This window comes from Microcebus murinus, chromosome 5 (assembly GCF_040939455.1).
Source record: "Microcebus murinus isolate Inina chromosome 5, M.murinus_Inina_mat1.0, whole genome shotgun sequence".
In the NCBI taxonomy this organism is placed as follows: Eukaryota; Metazoa; Chordata; class Mammalia; order Primates; family Cheirogaleidae; genus Microcebus; species Microcebus murinus.
In genome coordinates this window covers 24,407,148-24,426,082 of record NC_134108.1, presented here as the reverse complement: position 1 = coordinate 24,426,082, position 18,935 = coordinate 24,407,148, and the positions used below count along the sequence as shown (strand labels likewise).

The 18,935-nt window shown below is 41.4% G+C and overlaps 1 protein-coding gene across 1 annotated transcript in view; it reads left to right on the top strand.

Annotated features, from left to right (window-relative positions):
* Positions 1-18,935, top strand: part of ECT2L (epithelial cell transforming 2 like) — a 90,069-nt gene that overhangs the window by 61,043 nt on the left and 10,091 nt on the right. Inside the window, exons 13-19 of the mRNA XM_076002922.1 lie at positions 1,302-1,388; positions 5,483-5,697; positions 7,177-7,324; positions 8,978-9,051; positions 9,150-9,306; positions 9,988-10,053; positions 11,419-11,507. Coding sequence (XP_075859037.1) covers positions 1,302-1,388; positions 5,483-5,697; positions 7,177-7,324; positions 8,978-9,051; positions 9,150-9,306; positions 9,988-10,053; positions 11,419-11,507 — 836 coding nt within the window. The remainder of the gene's footprint in view (positions 1-1,301; positions 1,389-5,482; positions 5,698-7,176; positions 7,325-8,977; positions 9,052-9,149; positions 9,307-9,987; positions 10,054-11,418; positions 11,508-18,935) is intronic.

Below are 18,935 nucleotides of genomic sequence, written 5' to 3'. Positions count from 1 at the left end.
CCTGCAGCAGACGCGACATGTTTAGGCTCTGGCGGGGCCTCCTGACACCCAGGGCTAGAGCTTCCTGCCGCAGTTCAAGGACCAGGGCTCTTGTACAAAGGCAGCGGGCTGCCACAGGAATATGGCAGCTACTAAATAAAAATTCATTTTTGCCTGAGTAAAGTAAGGTAAAGGAGTCATACATACAAACTGATGCTTTTCTTCCAGCCTCGCCCTGGACAGCAAGGGATTACTGTTGGTAGCTTTATCTTTGATTCGGAAGGCAGCAGCCATGACCATTAATCATCTTCGTCTCAGGCCGGGCGCGGTGGCTCACGCCTGTAATCCTGGGAGGCCAAGGCGGGCAGATTGCTCGAGGTCGGGAGTTCGAAACCAGCCTGAGCGAGACTTCGTCTCTACTAAAAATAGAAAGAAATTAATTGACCAACTAAAAATATATATACAAAAAATTAGCCGGGCATGGTGGTGCATGCCTGTAGTCCCAGCTACTTGGGAGGCTGAGGCAGGAGGATCGCTTGAGCCCAGGAAATTGAGGTTGCTGTGAGCTAGACTGACGCTATGGCACTCACTGTAGCCAGGGCAACAAAAGTGAGACTCTGTCTCAAAAAAAAAAAAAAAAAAAATCACCTTCATCTCTCACTACAAACATGGGACCACTGTTCCATCGCTAGGTGGACTCTGGGATGCTGCAGGCAGTAGGGGTTGGGGGTGGGGACTCATTTTTTAATGTGCTAAATTATATATGGAGGCCACAACAAGAACGATCCACAAGGTAAAGTGAAGAAAGGAGCAGCCAGACTGAAATGCACAGGCCTAGAAAGGGCACTTGAATTGTTAATGACACATTGTCATTAGGTGAAAAGGGGGAGAATTTTAAACAGTGTTGTTAGCTTTTTCCCTCTGGCATCCTAAAAATAGGATAACCTATTTGCGGTCAACTGAGAAGCTACAGAGCAGAGCCAAGGTGGAAGAATGTGTGTGATTCTTTAAGCCTGCGAGGGAGGAGACCTGGCATAGCAGTATCACTCCCTCCCTCCTTCCCAGGGAAAAGGGAGCTTCAGTGAGTTTAGTTTCTTAAGTATAATGTAGTTTAAAAGAAAACAAAGGTTATTTTCTTAAAACATAAAATTTAAGAGAGCCATCCCACTTGTCAAACGCTTCATTCATTGTGTCTAGGGCCCGCTGTGGTCATGGCTGCAGGCAGGTGGCTTCCACAGGGCCTCATGGGCACAGCGTACCGGCTGGGCTTGTGGAGTTCCCAAGCCTACATCCAAATAATCAACTCTCCAATTAATCTTCAGGAAGGAAACATCACAGAAGATAATTCTCAGGACCCAAAGTCAAGTCTCAGCAAAAACGATCTAAATCTTGAAGCACTGCTGAAACTGGTAAGCCGATTATTACATCCCATGAATGTACCATTTGTTTTGCTCCTGGCAGTGAAGCTTCAGCCTTTATTCTGGTTAGTTCTTTGTTTTCCTTGAAAATTTCCCTTAGGGGGCTTTAAAAAACCCAAATATAATCGGGGGAATCCAGCTCATAGATTTTTCTTTCAAATAAGCCCTGGACTGAAGAAGAAGTTGAGCCAGAAGAATGGAGATGTTACATCTTGGGAGCAAAACCAATCTGCATGTTACTCCATGGTTTTCCAATATGATACGAGGATGTCATTTAAGGAAATGGCACATGGACAAAGGCTCACAGTTTCTAACTGACCTACCAACTTATGGTCTGACTTTAAAAGTTGACTCTAATGCAGATAATGTTTAGGGCTCCATCTTTCTGTCTAAAAAGGGTAACGTGCAGAAGAAGCCGCAGCAGCTGTGGTAGCGGGTCCTGTCCTACTGTCTTCCCTGGCATGTATGTACTGTTTTGTATTCTTCAAAACACATACACTTTTATCACATTTCATTCTCAGAATCCTGTAAAGTAGATGTTACTAGCCGCATTTCATAGACAGAACTAGAGTTAGAAAAGTTAAATGGCTTCCCTAAGGTCAGACAATTGGGAGAGAAAAAAACCTTAAATGCTTCATCCCTGAGTTCAGACCCAAGGGTCTTTCCCAGACCTCTGACACCCCAGGTGTGTCAACTCACTACAGATGGTGCAGGCTATGGACCCCAGGTCATGTATGCTCGCTCACTCACCCCCAAATCCACCAGGAATCACCAAGGAGGAGTGTATTTACATAGTGCAGTGAGTATAATAGTATTTCATCTGACTACTGATAATAATATCTGACAATGGTTTTAAAACAACAATGAAAGGTTTGACAATGACAACCTTAAGTCAAAATGATTGTAAATGTTGGATAACTCCAATATGCAAACACATATACATACATAAATGCACAGAAAAATATAATAATGGACTACAAGCCAACTAGCAAGTAGGATGCAGATGTAATTTTTAACTCATTAGATATGTCTAAATCAGTTTTATATACAGATCATGTCTTTGGAAGGTAATACTTGAGTAACCAAGAACAATGTGTTTATAGATTTCAAACAGAGTGAGTTTTCATTCCTTTTAAATTACTTTTTACATTTTAATTTTAGTTAATGAAATTATGATTGGCTCATCTTGGTAAAGATCACATAGCATTACACTTAGTACTGTTACATATGTGTATATTTTTCATTTCAAACAAGACATTTCTTTTTTTTTTTTTTTTTTTTTGAGACAGAGTCTCACTTTGTTGCCCAGGCTAGAGTGAGTGCCGTGGCATCAGCCTAGCTCACAGCAACCTCAAACTCCTGGGCTCGAGTGATCCTTCTGCCTCAGCCTCCCGGGTAGCTGGGACTACAGGCATGCGCCCCCATGCCCGGCTAATTTTTTATATATATATCAGTTGGCCAATTAATTTCTTTGTATTTATAGTAGAGACGGGGTCTCACTCTTGCTCAGGCTGGTTTTGAACTCCTGACCTTGAGCAATCCGCCCGCCTCGGCCTCCCAAGAGCTAGGATTACAGGCGTGAGCCACAGCGCCCGGCCCAAGACATTTCTTTAAACAAAAAGATGCTTAACTTGAAGAGAAAACTATCTAGGAATCATTTTTTTCAAGTAATTTATTCTCACTTAAAGACAGATTGCCCTACATGTAAGAGCTACATACAAGAATGTTATAAAATTGTCCTTGGTTTTACAATGATAAGTGAAAAGCATCAAAATTCTCTAACCAAACAAGGTAGGCAAGGATATATATAGAGAGAGTTAAAACAGTGAGAGCAAAAAAAACCTCATTGGAATATAAACATAAGAGCTGAATGATCATGCCACTGAGGGAGAAAGTAAGTCTTTTTGCAGAATCAGAACCAGTATTTTTCCCCATCTCACCTCCATTCTGATATTGATCAACACATCCCATTGGCCATTAATTTTAAAAATGCTTGTGCACGTACACTACTTACTTGGTGTACAATAAAGGAATGGGGAAGGGGAAATGAAAGAATAGAGAAAACTATACTGGAATAGGATATGATGGAACTGAATTGTAGTTTTCTAATTGAGAATGTGTTCTTGGTCTATAAGGACAGCCCTCTGGAGTAAATAGCAGGTTCCCCTTGCAGTAGACACCTCCTGTCTGCCACTGGAACACATCAATTATATCGTCCACCTCTGTCTCCAACCGCGCTGGTGTGTTTGCTTCATTGATTGGGTGCCTGTCACATTGGAATCTAATCTCCCTCACCAACAAACCCTGTCTGTCATTCTCAACAGGCCTTCATTAGTTTACTCTTTTTTTCTTTTTTTGAGACAGAGTGTCGCTTTGCTGCCCAGGCTAGAGTGAGTGCTGTGGCATCAGCCTAGCTCACAGCAACCTTAAACTCCTGGGATCAAGCAATCCTGCTGCCTCAGCCTCCCAAGTAGCTGGGACTACAGGCATGCGCCACCATGCCCGGCTAATTTTTTCTATATATATTAGTTGGCCAATTAATTTCTTTCTATTTATAGTAGAGACGGGGTCTCACTCTTGCTCAGGCTGGTTTCGAACTCCTGACCTCGAGCAATCCGCCCGCCTTGGCCTCCCAGAGTATTAGGATTATAGGCGTGAGCCACCGTGCCCGGCCCATTAGTTTACTCTTAATCTTAAATGGTACCTGAGAACTGTCCGGCTCTACCATGTTCAAATTAATATGATCCAACTTGACTCCTTCCTTGGCTTTTTCCAGCAATGGTGAGTGCTGGAACCCCCTTAGCTGCTTCTTCACAAAAGAGGTTCTGCACGGCATGAGGACATGAGCAGCAGCAGGAGCAGCAGAAGCAGTATCATCTTGTTTATTTGGAGCACTGTGGGGTATACCTAGGGCTGGAGGGAAAGAGGCAATTGCATTCTACAGTATTAATAATTCTAGGCTCAAATACAAGGGCATTACATTCTTTAAAAAAATCAAACATTGTAACCATTTTCTATTATAAAGATGTTCATCTTATAACTTCTGAAATATATAGATAAAAGGAAAAAAATACCTAGTTCCAATAAAATAAAAGAAAACTTGGAAGGATAGAAAACATAGGACATCTGGCAACCCAGCTAGCCAGAGAGGTAGGCTCACAGCTCCCAAGCTGGATACTTTTTCCTAAATACACAGAAAGAACAGTATATGTTTCAGTTTTTCATAAAATGCCAGAGGGAAGCAAATTAGTTAACAATGAGAGGTTGTCTTAGTCTGTTTGTGCTGCTATAATAGAATACCTGATACTGGGTAATTTATAAAGAAAACAAATTCATTTCTCACCATCTGGAGGCTGGGAAGCTCAAGATCAAGGTCAGCATCCGTTGAGGGCTCTCTTGCTGTGTCCTCACAAGGAGAAAGATGGGAGGGCAAGAGAGGACCAAATCTCTCCACAAGCTAAGGGCACCTCATCCCATTCATGAGGAAGGAGCCCTCATAGCCTAGTCACCTGTTAAAGGCCCCACCTGTTAATGCTATCACACTGCCAACACCTGGATTTTGGAAGGGACACATTCAAACCGTAGCAGAGGGCTGGCTTGTTTCAGTTCTTCTGTCTGCAGGTTAATCAATAAAACACTACTGGGAAAATGAAATAGGAAAATAAAAATGGACAACCCAAAAGCTTCTCACCGTACTGTAACCTCCATGCAGGCAGGATTCTGTCATTTTCTCATCATTATATAGCCCGTACCCAGCATAAGACACTTAAGACACATTTGGATGGATAGATGGATAAAAGTAAAGTTTCCATCTGCCCTCCTCTACATCCAAGGTTAAAAGTCCCCTGTCTACAAAGGCATAAGCCTGGCTTGACGTGAGGGGCTATTTGGTGATACTGGGGACGGGTGATGCTGGCGGGTCTTCCACAGTCCCCTATCAAGGTTCCCTTCCATCTTGCATATCAGAAACCAGGACCCCTGACTGTTCAGTGCTTCCTCTTCTCTAACTGCATGAATTCCAGGCTTCTTGAGGCCTGAACAGAGTCATTATGTTTTTTCCTATTAATGCTTAATGCTTCTTACAGGAGAGCAAACTCCAGATGGACTCAGCAGAAAAGCGAACTAGAGTTGTCAGGGAACTCTTACAGAGTGAGAGAAAATACGTGCAGATGCTGGAAATTGTGCGAGATATTTATGCAACGCCACTGAAAGCAGCATTGTCATCGAACAGAGCAATTCTGAGTGCTGTAAATATCCACATCATTTTCTCTGATGTTCTGCAGATTTTAAGTCTCAACAGGTAAACCCTGAATAGGTATTTTTAAAAATATTCATTATGCCACGGGAGGAGCCCACACTTTATTGTTTTAAAAGCTGTATAGAGGTTCAGTCCTTCTCTGCCATTCGTGGGGAGGGACCCCGACCACCTCAGAGAGGAGAGAGCCTTCCGTCACATCACTCACCATACTGTGGGCAGGAATGGTGATTCCCAGGGCCACACCTTCCCCAGGTCACAGCCACGGTGTGCAGGGTGGGGCTCAGTGCCTGCGCGTTCTGTGATTGACACAGACTATTCATGAACGGACAACTGGAAGGAGAGCCACAGAGAGGTGTTCTTCATCAGCGGTGTCTAGTTGAGCAATGGGAAAGGAACTGAATGATTTAATGGGATTAAGCCACAAGGATCCTTTGCTTAGAGAGCCCAAGGCTGGGGGTCAGCATATTTTCCAGTGCATATCGCAAGAGGGAAAAGTGAGCCACCTGAGGTCAAGGAAAACAAACTGAGCATGTGCGTCTCTCACAGTAACTCTCTGGGTAACTCGGAGTAAGCTCCTGACCCTCAAGGGCCCCCAGCTCCTATGAAATGAAGAGGCTGAACTAAGCTCTTCAGCGTTCAAGGCCTGTGATAGCCGAGTGAGGGGTTCTGGCATCCGGCTGTGGAAGCGGGTGGAGCACTGTCCCCGGACCACTGCGTGAGCCTTCGTGCCTGCCCCGGCCACATGGGAAGGGGGCATTCAGGGGCAGCTGTATGGAGGCCAGTGTGGGGTTCTGGCTCAAGGAATTAAGGTGGAAATGCGGGATCCCACCATAGCTGACCCGCTCCCTCCCGGCCCAGCTCCCGGTTCCTGCCACTGATGCAGAAAATGTCAGGCAGCCCGGTCACACGGCTGCTTGCCGCCTCCCCGTGGCTCCGAGGGCCAGCGCTGCCCGTGGCCGGTTAGAGGGCACGCTGCTAGGGCCGGCCGCCTGCCGCTGCCTGCTACGGGGCCCTGCGTGCTGACATCCACTGTCCAGGCCTGCTTGGTGCTTGGCAGCCTCTTGTCATCCACCTGCGCTGGTTGCATGATCCTGATTGGTTAATTTTTGAATCCCCCTGTTGCTGATTGGATGTTAAAGCTTGTTGCTGATTGGATGTTAAAGCTTGTAGTTGATTGGATGCTTTTTGAGTCCTACTAAGGGTATAAAAGCAGAAGGAGAACAAGGAAGGGGGTGGTCAGAAGATTAGAAGACAGGAAGAGAGCTGTAACACTTGCTGGGTTGAGCCTGCAGGAAGAATACTGTTCTCTGACTCTTCTCGGTTCTTTCCCTGGTCTAGAGTTGGAACACTAGCTGTACATCCGCATCTGCACTGCTCTGTGTCAAGAACAGAGTATGGCACCACAGCCCTGCTGTAAAGCACTAGGCTGGAAAAGGCTGCACTAATAACAATGAATCAGTTGTTTAAATTTATAGGTTACTCTAGCTAATAGTCCGTGGCTATACTTTTCTCATATTGCAGGGGGTTTCTAGATAACCTGAGAGACAGACTACAGGAATGGAGCCCAGCTCACTGTGTGGGAGAAATAGTCATAAAGTTTGGAAGCCAGTTGAACACATATACCAATTTCTTCAACAATTACCCTGTTGTTCTGAAAACTATTGAGAAGGTAAGTGACTGAGTTGTAATCAATTATCCTATTTGATCTTCTGAGTTCGAAAGGAAGTTATACGGCAACCCAAAGGACTGCAATAAATAGGAGAGGTTCTTCTCTGCTCTCAGCTTCCAGCTCTCCTCCTGTATATTGTGAACTCTGAGGACAGGGACCCTGACTTAGGGGCCAGCACCGTGCTGGATACACGGCAATGCCCCGGAACTGGTTGTTAAACTGAACTAATCCTCATAAAAACTGCCAGACTTTCACCTGCCCCAGACACCCCGCGGTTCAATTCCAGGAAAAGGTTCAACAATTGGGTAGAAGCGAGACTGAGCCTTGATCCCGGTCTGCTACTGCGATCCTGTGTGGCCTTGACAAGGTCAGCTACCTCATGTAGAAAGCAAATTAATAATCCACATATATCTTGAAATAAGGCATTCAACTTATGAAATCTCACTATGAAATAAGGAACTTTGGGGTCTGACATTTGGTCTTCCATTCCCTAGACAGCTCACTATAAACAGTTTTCTCTGTTGTGACTTATGCCATTATTGAATCTGAGCAGGAATATCCAGTTCTCTTCTGCACCACTTGCTGCTCTTGTTGGGATCTCTTCTGATAGAAATAAGATCACTCTCCCTCCTCAATTTGTATTGAAAGTGTGGCACAGACGCTGTCTTGCCACGTGGCAGCCACAGGGCAGTGCACTTTGTCAGTATCCACTGCGCCCATGTGTCTTCACTGAGACCCTGCAGGGAAGGCCTGCGGGCTCGGAGGCCTCTGGGTGATTCCTGCCCTAGGACATCTTCCTGTGTAGTGTTCCTCCCACCCCACCCAAGGATGTTAGTCTCTGCTGGACAGCCTGACGATGCAACTGACCTTGAGACAAGACTTGGAGCAAAGCATCACATAATATCAGAAACAAATTGGTGCCCAAAATTTTATAGCTATGGATAATAATAATAGTTATTTCATTAGCATAGTGTGTACATGTAAGTACTCAATAAATGTTAGCTGTTAATATTATTGAAATCAGTGAATATCTGATTTCTAGAAATTAGCATTACTGACCTCTTTCAGGCATGGAAAAGGATGTGACTTCATGAGTGCTCTAATAGTGATGAATGAATACATTTTAACAGATATTAAGTACAGTGGAACACTCGTGTAACGTTACTATGGAAAACATAATTAACAGCAGTACTAATGGTAAATACCATTCATAGTCAAGCTTTTGCTATAATGAAATAACATTTATTGCACGATGGGCACTTGATGGATAGGATCGTTTTTTCCCACTCACCAGAATTAGATATGATGTCTATTTTACAGATGAGAAAGCTGAGGCTCAGAAAAATTAAGTAACGTGACAAGGTCACATATTCAATTTATTCTAATTCGAGTCCTGGCCCACTTGGTTGCAAAGTCTATGCTTACTTGTCTTTACTGATTAAGTTCAGTGAATAGGGTTAGGTCTATAGTATAACTAATACACTATAGTTAATATATTAGGAAGATACCAGTAGCACTAGTAATACTCTGATCAGATGTCGATGCTGCCCTTTTGCTTCAAATGTTCCATAGATCATGCTTGCTCGGTGGGACAGAAGGCTGTACAATGGGCTCATAGAGCAAAGTTCTGACAATTTAATTCTTACCTTTTAGTGCAGAGAAATGACACCAGCATTCCGGGCTTTCCTGAAGAGGCACGATAAGACCATTGTTACCAAGATGCTGAGGTAAGTTCTGAGAGAGAGACAGTTGGAGCCCCTCGAAGACAGGGCGTTCCTCGACCTTCAGATAAAGATGAGAGTACCCTTCCTTCTGCCTTGTCCAGCCTGCCAGAGCTGCTTTTGTACCCATCCCGAAGATTTGAAGAATATATTAATCTTCTCTATGCTCTGAGGCTTCACACTCCTGCAGAACACATCGACCGTGGGGACTTGACCACTGCAGTTGACCAAATCAAAAAATACAAAAGTTATATAGATCAGGTGGGTTGCTGGTAAGAATCTTTTAACAATGTTACAGTGCTTTTGTGGTGCTCTCACTCAGAGACCCTGAGATACTTTTATATCCTTGTGGTGTCTTTCACTCCCCATGTTTCATCCTTTTAAAGCTAAATCAGTAGTTGCGTTCAGTGATTTTGAACCCTGAAGGCATCTATTTTAAGCCAAACAACATGAGAATGTTTTCAGATATCTGCACAAATACAATAAAACCTCTGTGAAAGTTTAAAGAATGGGGTATTTGGATTGATTTTTCTGGATAATGAAAAAAACCATAACGTAAAATCCTTTGTTTCTGAAAATATTTTTAACGTATTAATTAGCTTTCCTGCCTTAGTAAGTACAATGATCATAACTATTCTCTGAAGAAGTAATTAAGCATCCTAGAGTACAGTCCTACGGTTCTGAAAATACCATCGAGGTATTGTACATACTGTACAAGAGTCTGGGCTGAATGTAAACTGCTAACACATTATGCCTTAGAGATGCTTTTTTGAAGATAGTTTTGTTACTTGCCTTTGTTTTAAAACATTGGCAGAAAATTGAAATTTTTTTATTATATGAAATCCTAGGTTCTGTATCAAGGGCCATAACAATTTTAATCTATGTCTTTTATGAATAAAAATGTCACAGTTTGAGTTTGCCTAAAATCACCTTTTTTCCTAGATGAAGCAAAACATCTCTATGAAGGATCAGCTGTCAGATATACAGAGAATCATCAGGGGGTGCCCCGTAGGTATTCTGACATTCTTGCTATATCTCACGCTCATGAACATAACCTCAAGTCACTGGCAAAAGGAGACAAATGGATCCCGAGGCAGCTAACGTTTGTGGGGTCCCCGCTGCGTGTCAGGCACTGCCAAGCTCTCCAGTTCCACACCCTTGTTATCTGCGAGGGTGCTCTGTAAGAAGAGGCACAAGGGGGTTTGTTCCTATCCCGTAACTTTTCTACCATCTTTGCTCCTTTATTGGTATTCCTGTGGTCATGACCCCGTTTGAGGAAAAGTTCCATGTGTCCTGTTTGTTTTCTATCTCCTTGCACGTAGTACCTGGTACAGGATTCTGCACACTGAACATGTCTGAACAATTTTTAGAAGTCCTCTGTTAGCTATCTGTTACCTAGAGAATGTCACCTGTCCCCATCCTACCTTCTCTCTTATAGCCTCCCCTACCACCTTAGGCTCAAACCACACAGATGTGCTCACGACTCTCTAAGAGTGTTAGCCCCTTTTCACACATCTGTGCTCTGCACATACTCTTTCTTTCCTTCCTATTCCACTGGGTAAACTAATATTCATTCTTTAAAACTCTAACTCAATCATTTTCTTTGCGAAGTTTTCCCCAATATCTCCAACTGTGAATCTCTCCTTCCTAAGTATTTTGTATTCTGAGCATGTTATATTTTATTACAATCCTTCATTCACAAAACTGGGAGCTCCATCATGTATGAGCTATGATTTATGTGTCTTCTAGTGTCTGGCACACAGTGGGAGCTCAATATATGAATTATGTCAAATTGAAATATCCATTGATTGGAGAGGTTATTTTTATTAGGTCAAATTGGGGAAGCAAGATGGAGTTGTTTTGTCATAACTTCAGTTTGCACATTTGGTAGGGAAAGAGAAGTGGAGTTGACTGGGTTGCAAAAGTCCACAATCTCAGAACTCACAGAGCCTGCAGAACTTTATCTCTGGATCACTGTTCCCACCAAGAGATCATCTCTGTGACTAGATTGATACAAGGGCCTGACTTTTTAATCATACTATTAATAATTCATTCACTTCCTTGTCTTCATGGCTCCCTTCTTGCCCACCCCCAACTTTGTTTTTGATACTAGGAAAGCATTTACAAATAAAACAATGATTTCAGTAGTTAGAAAATTTTGTTAACATTCTCAAATATAGTTTTCTTTATCACCACTGTGGTCTTTCTAAAGAAAGCTTGTTGTCTAAACAGTGAAAACATTCACATTTTCATAATTGAACTGAATTTTAGTCAACACCTCCATCTTCTGGGATATAAAATGGTTCTGCAGTAGTGAGATTTTTTTAATTCAAAAAAATTTACATGCTTCTAATTTTGTTTTTGATTTTATAGATGCTGTCAGAAGTAAACAGATATCTGATTAGGATCCAAGAAGTAGCCCAACTTCACTGCTGTGATGAGGAAATAAGTTTCCCTTTAAGGTAAACAACAATTAACTACCTGAAGGCTGTGAACTCCTATGAGCATCTTATATTCCCAGCATTCGGTACAATGTCTGACATATTGTGGGTTTATGATAAATCTTCGCATTGAACTGAAAAGTTATACCCATACTCCTCTGAGATAGTGTAAGGTACTTTATCACTGTGCTCTGAGCAGCTACTGGTAGAATGAGAGAAAATAAGCTGTCCCTGCTGGGACCACAAACTCCACAGAAACAGGAATTCTGAAGGTTGGTCACTTTCCTACTTAGATAAGATCCACGTGTTGATTTTACACCAACTATCTGCTCAATTATAAGAAAGAGAGGACCAATTTATTGTTATCCTCAGATAGTTATTGAGGTCAGTATTAAAAATGATCTCATGATATCTAGTTTGCACAGTGCTTAGAGTAGTGTAAGAACAAAAGATAGAAGGATGCTAATTTCCATAAATTAGTTACCCTTTTTCTCCTTTAGAACAAGGATGGGCAAACTTTTCTCTAAAGGTTCAGAGATAGTAAATATTTCAGGTTTTGCTGGCCAAATGATCTCTGTAGCAACTACTTAACTTTGCTATTGTAGCACAAAAGCAGCTACAAAAATGATATAATACATAACAAATAATACACTATTCATAAGCAGTATAATACATAAATGAACAAGCATGGCAGTGTTCCAATAAAGCTTTATTTACAAAACCAGGTGGTTAACCATACTTTGCTGATGTTTGCTTTAAAAAACTATTTGTCAAACTATGTTTTCAGTATTAATGGCAAAGATAGTGACTCAACAAATAGCAACCAAAAAGAAGGGGAATTAACTCCTTTAATTTGTCCAACTCTAATAAAGGTAATAAAAATTGATTTGTTATTTCAAGGAATATTTCAGCAAATGTTTCCCAAAGGCACAGGGCAGCAGGGTAGGTGAAGAAATTAGTCCCCACACCTCCATCCTCACATGGACTGTATCTTAAAGGAAAATCAAATCACACAACTGTGTCACTTTTCCCAATGTGAAGGCATTTTTTGTTTTCTTTGGTTTTGTTGTTTTTGGTTAGTAGCAATAGGAAAGAGCTACAATGATTGAAGGAAACTAGCTACCAAACCAGCAATTTTAAACACACTGGTATGGTAGGAGACATGCTAGGGATTGCTCTAGTTTTGGGGCATTAGATTATTTTAATTTCATATATTCCTTCTCAAACGCCCTTCCTTTCTTTATATATGTGTGAGTTTCTATATCATTTTCCTTCTCTCTGTAAAACTTTTAACATTTCTTAATGTTCTGCTAAGGTATACAGGCAATAAATTCCCTACATTTTTGTTAGTCTGATAAATTCTTTATTTCTCCTTCATGTTTGAAAGAAAATTTTGCTGGATATAGAATTCTAGGTTGTTGGGTTTTTTTTCTTTCACCACTTTAATTATTTTATTCTACTCTCTTCTTACTTGCATGGTTTATGAAAAGTCCAATGTAATTCTTATCCTTGTTCCTCTGTAGGTAAGGCGGGTTTTCTTTGTATTCTGGATTCTTTCAAGATTTTTTCTTTGTCTTTGATTTTCTGCAGTTTCAATGTATTATGCCTAGGTGTAGATTTTTGGGTATATATCCTGCTCAGTGGTCTCTGAGCTTCCTAGAGCTGTGGTTTGCTGTCAACAATTTTTTTGACAGTTTTTAAATATATTTTTTATTCAGACTATCAATCTTTTAATTACCTATCTTATTGCCCTAAGCAATTGTAAGCTAGGCAATACTTTGCCTTTTAAAAAGATGACGTCTAGGGGAAACAAGGCAGAACATTTATATTTCAAAAGCACTGAGCTAAGACCTTAGGCCTAAATATTGTACCATCATTTGATCATACCAAGGAAAAAAAAAGGTTTTGTGTAAAGTCTAAGTTAAGACAAGATGGGCAGGAAAAGTACCCAACAAAGGCAATACTTGTCATTTAGAACAATGGTAGGAGTTTTTAGTGACTCAGTCCTCCCTCTCAGACACTCTTATAAATGGAAATTTCCTTTAAACATTCAAATTTCTCATATAAAAGGGTTTCGATATATCCAACTCAGGGTCAGGAGTGATGGCTCACTCCTGCAATCCCAGAACTTTGGGAGGCTGAGGCAGGAGGGTCACCAGAGGCCAGGAGTTTGAGACCAATCTGAGCAACAAAATGAGACCCTGTCTCTACTAAAAAAAAAAAAAAAAAAAAAAAATTAGAAAAATCAGCCAGGCATGGCGGCATGTGCCTGCAGCCCCAGCCACTTGGGAGGCTAAGGCAGGAGGATCACCCAAACCCGTGAGTTTGAGGTTGCAGTGAGCTATGAGGACGTCACTGCACTTCAGTCTGGACAACAGAGTTAAACCCTGTGTCAAAAAAAAAAAAAATCCGATTAAATGCCAAAAAGATGTGTTTTAGGTAGGTGGTCTTTTTAACTTTGCTGCCATTTTCTACCCAAAATTACTGAATCTGGGGTGAAGTCCAGTAAGAAATGGGGTTAAGAAAAAGGCATTTCTATACCTGGACTTAGCATGGATAGATCCAAAAAAGAAGCAAATGTCTCTTACCTCAGGGCCTACCTTTTGTAAATACTCTATCCAGTATAACTTCCTTTTCGCCTTTGGGGCAGGATAGTAACTAAGCCAAAAGGTTAGCAGGTTTGATTTTTTATATTAATTAGTCATTTAAGCTTTTTATTTGCCTTTTGTAAAGACACTTTTAAATCTTTTTGCAAGCTTCTGCACATCATTAGGCATCCCCAGATGATACTAATTTGAAGGCCCTCATAGAGCTGTCCATCTGGAACGTTTCTGTAAGCATTTGATGCTTCTGGGGCTGGATAGGTAGGTGTAGGCACAAAGTAGAGTACTCAGTTCTTCAGGAATTAAGGATCCCATTTTTACCTTGAATCTTGGCTTTGGCTCTCAGATTCCATGATTGATTCAGACAGTGATTTTTCCGTTCCTAACCCAAATATGCAGGAAAAAGGAACAAAGGGATAGAACACAGACATCTCTGCGAATTCCTGAAAGTTGGAGTTCACAACCCCTGTAGTTTTGCCATTTACTGCCAGTTTCCATCTGACCCAGTGAGACATCTGAGGCCTCTAACTGGATCTGAGCCAGTTAATTACTGGATCCAATCTAATCCCAGAACCAGTCCAGTTTGTATGGTGACTTCTGAACCAGTTAGGATTAAAAATTTGCTTAAACGAACTTGGAGAGCTCAAAACACAAGTGTGTGGGGTTTGGAATCCAAGAGAGAACTTACCCACAAGCCCCAGTTACTTGGAGAGAGCAGTGGACACAATGGGCCCACAGGTACCTCACTTGTTCACTTGGCACTCCTGGGGGTCTCTGGGAGTTCTATTTCAAAACGCACTTCTGAAAAATTAGATTTAACAGAGTTTAAACGAGGTAAGAACAATTCATGAAACGGGAAGCTCCTGAACCAGACCAGGTTCAGAGAGACTCCCGCTCTGCCACATGGTTGAAGAAGATTCCTGGACAGCAAAGGCAAAATGAGGTACAGGGAATGGAAATGAAGTAGAGAAACAGCTGCGTTGGTTACAACTCAGTGTTTGCCTGATTTAAACACAGTTTGAACAGTTGGCTGCCTTTGATTGGCCAAAGCTCAGTGATTAACAAAGAAGGAAATGGAGCTGACTTCAGCCAGGACAAACAGCTGACATTTTTGCTTTTGAACTTTTTAGTTGAAGTACCCATCTAAGTGAAACTGGTAAGCCTCAACCTAACTTATAATTAATCAAGGAAGCAATAGGTGTCTACAAAGAGGTGGAAAACAGTTTCTATGGGATACAAAAAAATTCACAAAAACAGCTCGAAAAAAGGAAGGTCTCAATAGCTGTAAACTGGGTGTGACCCACGTTTCTGTCTGGGTATATTTTCTAGGGTCTCAGCACCTCAGCTGACCATGTATACATAAATGTCTAGAAGCAGATTACAGGTAATCAAAAGCTGTTTGCAGAGGGAAAATAATCAACAATTGACAAAAGTTACACAAACATCAACTCAGGACAGGCTCAACCCTCACCGGGGAATCAAACTTAAGCTGCTGTGGTGAAAGCACAGAACTTTAACCACTAGGCTACAAGGTAAATTGACCTCCACCATTATTCCCACAGAAGCAGTGTTCAAAAGATTTTTATCTTTGTTTTAGATATTTGCTCTTAAATTTTGTCAAGAGAATTCCTAAGGCTAGCCATGAAATCGTTATGTGTTCTTTTAGTTCTGATCTTTTCATAAATACAAATTAAGACAATTTTTAGAATAAGGAATCTCTAAAATCTATTTTTTAAATTGAGGAGGCTTTAACCTAAAGGATCCACTTTGGCCATTACATTTTTTAACGATGTACTTATTTTAAAGTGAGCTAACCCAACAGCCTCTCCAGATGTAATCCAAAGATCCCCTCATTCTTCCAGAAATAGGCTAAGATAGCAAAAAAAGTTGAGGCAACAAAAGCTTCTTATGAATGGGACCTTTTATGACCAACACAGAAAGACAGAGCAATAGGGAAAACATTATTTCTAGGAGGAAAGGGAGTCACATAAACATACATATCAAAGCACAAATGCCTTACAAAACAAGTGAAACCCAAAATTCAAGAGTATTCTTCCAGACAGACTCTCTATTCTCCCCCCAGTTAGGGAGAAGTCTCCCCAAGACAAGACTCTTCCTATAATGTACGGAAAGCCAACCAAGACCCATGAGGGAGCCACAATGCCTCCAGAGAGGCTAAAAATTGGAAGGAGGAGGTGGGGTGCTATGTGCACTTTGAATACTCACCAGGTGGTCTTCTAGTTCCAGAGACCTTTCTCCACTATGAACAGCTCCAAGCACCATGGGTCAACAATGTCAGGGACGGCACCAGAGATGGCTCTCAGCCCAACAGAACTGAGTGGCCACTAGGGCACATCTCAGTCTGCCCCACTGGTTAGAGGCTGCAGAACCTCAGGAAAGTGTCCACCAGGGCTATCCCAGATGAGCCCCTGTTTTGTTACAGCCTTACCAGGTTCACTGCCTGCTGCTCAAGAGGAAGCCAATATGCTGAGAGAGCAAGGATTACAACAGAGACAGAGTTTAATATCTCAGGTGCCATATGAGGAGATGGGAGGAAGTTCTCAAATCCATCTCCACATCAATAATTTTGAAAAGTTTTCAGCCATTATTACTCCAAATATTTCTTCTATTCCTTTCTTTGTCTTCTTCTTCTGGTATTCCCATTACACATACATTATGTCTTTTGTAATTGTCGCCATTGCTTGGATAGTCTGGTTTTTTTTTTCCCCATGGTCTTTTTTCTCTGCTTTTCAGTTTGGCAAGAGTCTATTGCCATGTCTTCATGCTCACTGATTCTTTCCTTGGCTGTGTCCAGTCTATCAATGAGCCCACCAAAGGCATTCTTCATTTCTGTTATGATATTTTCTATTTCTAGCATTTCCTTTTAATTCTTTCTTAGATTTTCTGTCTCTCTCCTTACATTACCCATCTGTTCTTGCATGTTGTCCATTTTTTCTGTTAGAGCCCTTAACATATTAATTATAGTTGAATTCTGAATCTGATAATTCCAAAATATCTTCCATATCTGAGGCTAGTTCTGATGTTTGCCCTGTCTTTTCAGTATGTTTTTGCCTATTGGTATGCTTTGTGATTTTTTGTTGAAAGTCAGACATGATGCATCAGGTAAAAGGAACTGAGCTAAACAGGCTTTTATTGTGAGGTTTTGTATTTATCTGACTAAGAGTTAGGTTGTGTTTATGTCAGTGATCGGGTTTATTATGCCTGCAAGCAGAAAGCCAATTACTGTGGCAATGGGCTTTGCAGAAGAGAAAAGATTTTATTCACAAGGCCACTCTGTGAGGAGACAGGAGAACAAATCTCAAATATGCCTCTTGAAAATAGGGCTTGGAGTACTTATGGCATAGAAAGTGGGGTGTGGGGAAAACCGAATGGCTGGTAGAAAAGGTGAGGTAATCGGAGTTTCTGTGCAAGTGTAATCAAGCTACATATCTTTTCATAGGATCTAAGTGCAGGAAATGGCAGCATTTTAGCATGATCTGGGGGTAGAGTTTTTGGGTATCTGATGTTAAAAGGTCACTCTTCTGGCATTCGTGCAGGCCCAGTTGAAGGATCAGTGATCTCAATTGGCTTGAACTGAACAAGAGCTACCCTCTAGTTTCTGAAAATCAACTTTTAAAGCACCTGTTACTATAGTGACCCACAGCCAGAGATGTTATCTATAAGGAAGCTAGTGGGAGTTTTAAGATCAACTAGAAGCTATTAAAAGCAGGTAAGGCAGGTTAAGTTTGGAGGGCTTAATCGGATTAGCCCTCAGTTTCATTCGCTGCTTATCATAGGTTGGTGTCAGAGGCTACGGTTCTCTCTTGGGTCCTTGCTTTTGTCTCCTTTATTGTCTTTGCGCTTCCCTAGAGATTCCTTCTTAAATAGGGTCTGAGCGTCACACTTCTTTCTGCTGTTATTCCACTGTATCATACAGGAGTGCTGCTTTGGTAGTAAAATGTGAGAGGAGGGGAAACATTCTACAGTTCTATGATCAGTTTTCAGTTTTTTAATGAGACTTTCGCTTCTGGGCTGTGACCTTCATAAATGCCTCTCAGCTTTTTTTGTTTGTTTGTTTGTTTGTTTTTCTTTCACATTGAGGTCATAAGCTTTTTTTTTTTTTCTTTTTCCACCTCTGAGACAGGAAGGCTAGAAGTGGCTAGAGTTGAGTATCTCCCTTCTCCCAGGTTGGTTAGTTTCTGATAAAAGTTTCCCTTGAGGGCAGGCCTTTTGTTAAGGGGAACAAAACTTTCTAGGCTCATTTCAAAATGGTACTGCCCCAGGAAGAAGTAGGAGATTTTTCTCAGCTCTTCACAGTGAGAACCCAGTGAGCTCCTGGAGGCAAAATACACCGCTATGGGAGCCGCAGAGGTTTTAATTGCTTACACTAGTCCACACTCAATCTCCTGCAAGTAGTCAATTACCCTTTAAGTATTCCTATTCCAGGCTGGCTCTGGCAGTTTCTGATTCTGATAAACTGTGATTCTCTGTAACTGTTTGTCTCTTCAGCTTTTGAGGTGGTGATGGTTTACCCTGTGACCTCAATTCTCTGACAGGTCTGAGAAAAGTTGTTGATTCTGAATTTCTCAGATTCTTTTTTGTTGTGAGGATGGGATTAACAATTTTCAAGCTCTATATGTTAAATGGAAGCTGGTAGCCTCAGTTATCAGAATTTTGTATTTGTATCTTCAGTATTTGAACAACAGAGTATTTTGAGAACAATACAAAATTATTTTGCACTCTAATTATGAAGATTTATATTTAGTAGGTGCTGATAAAAGAAAAATAGCTCAGAGCAGTCAGCTAGGTATGTGAGGTATGTGCAAAATTTATCAGGTCCCGAGAG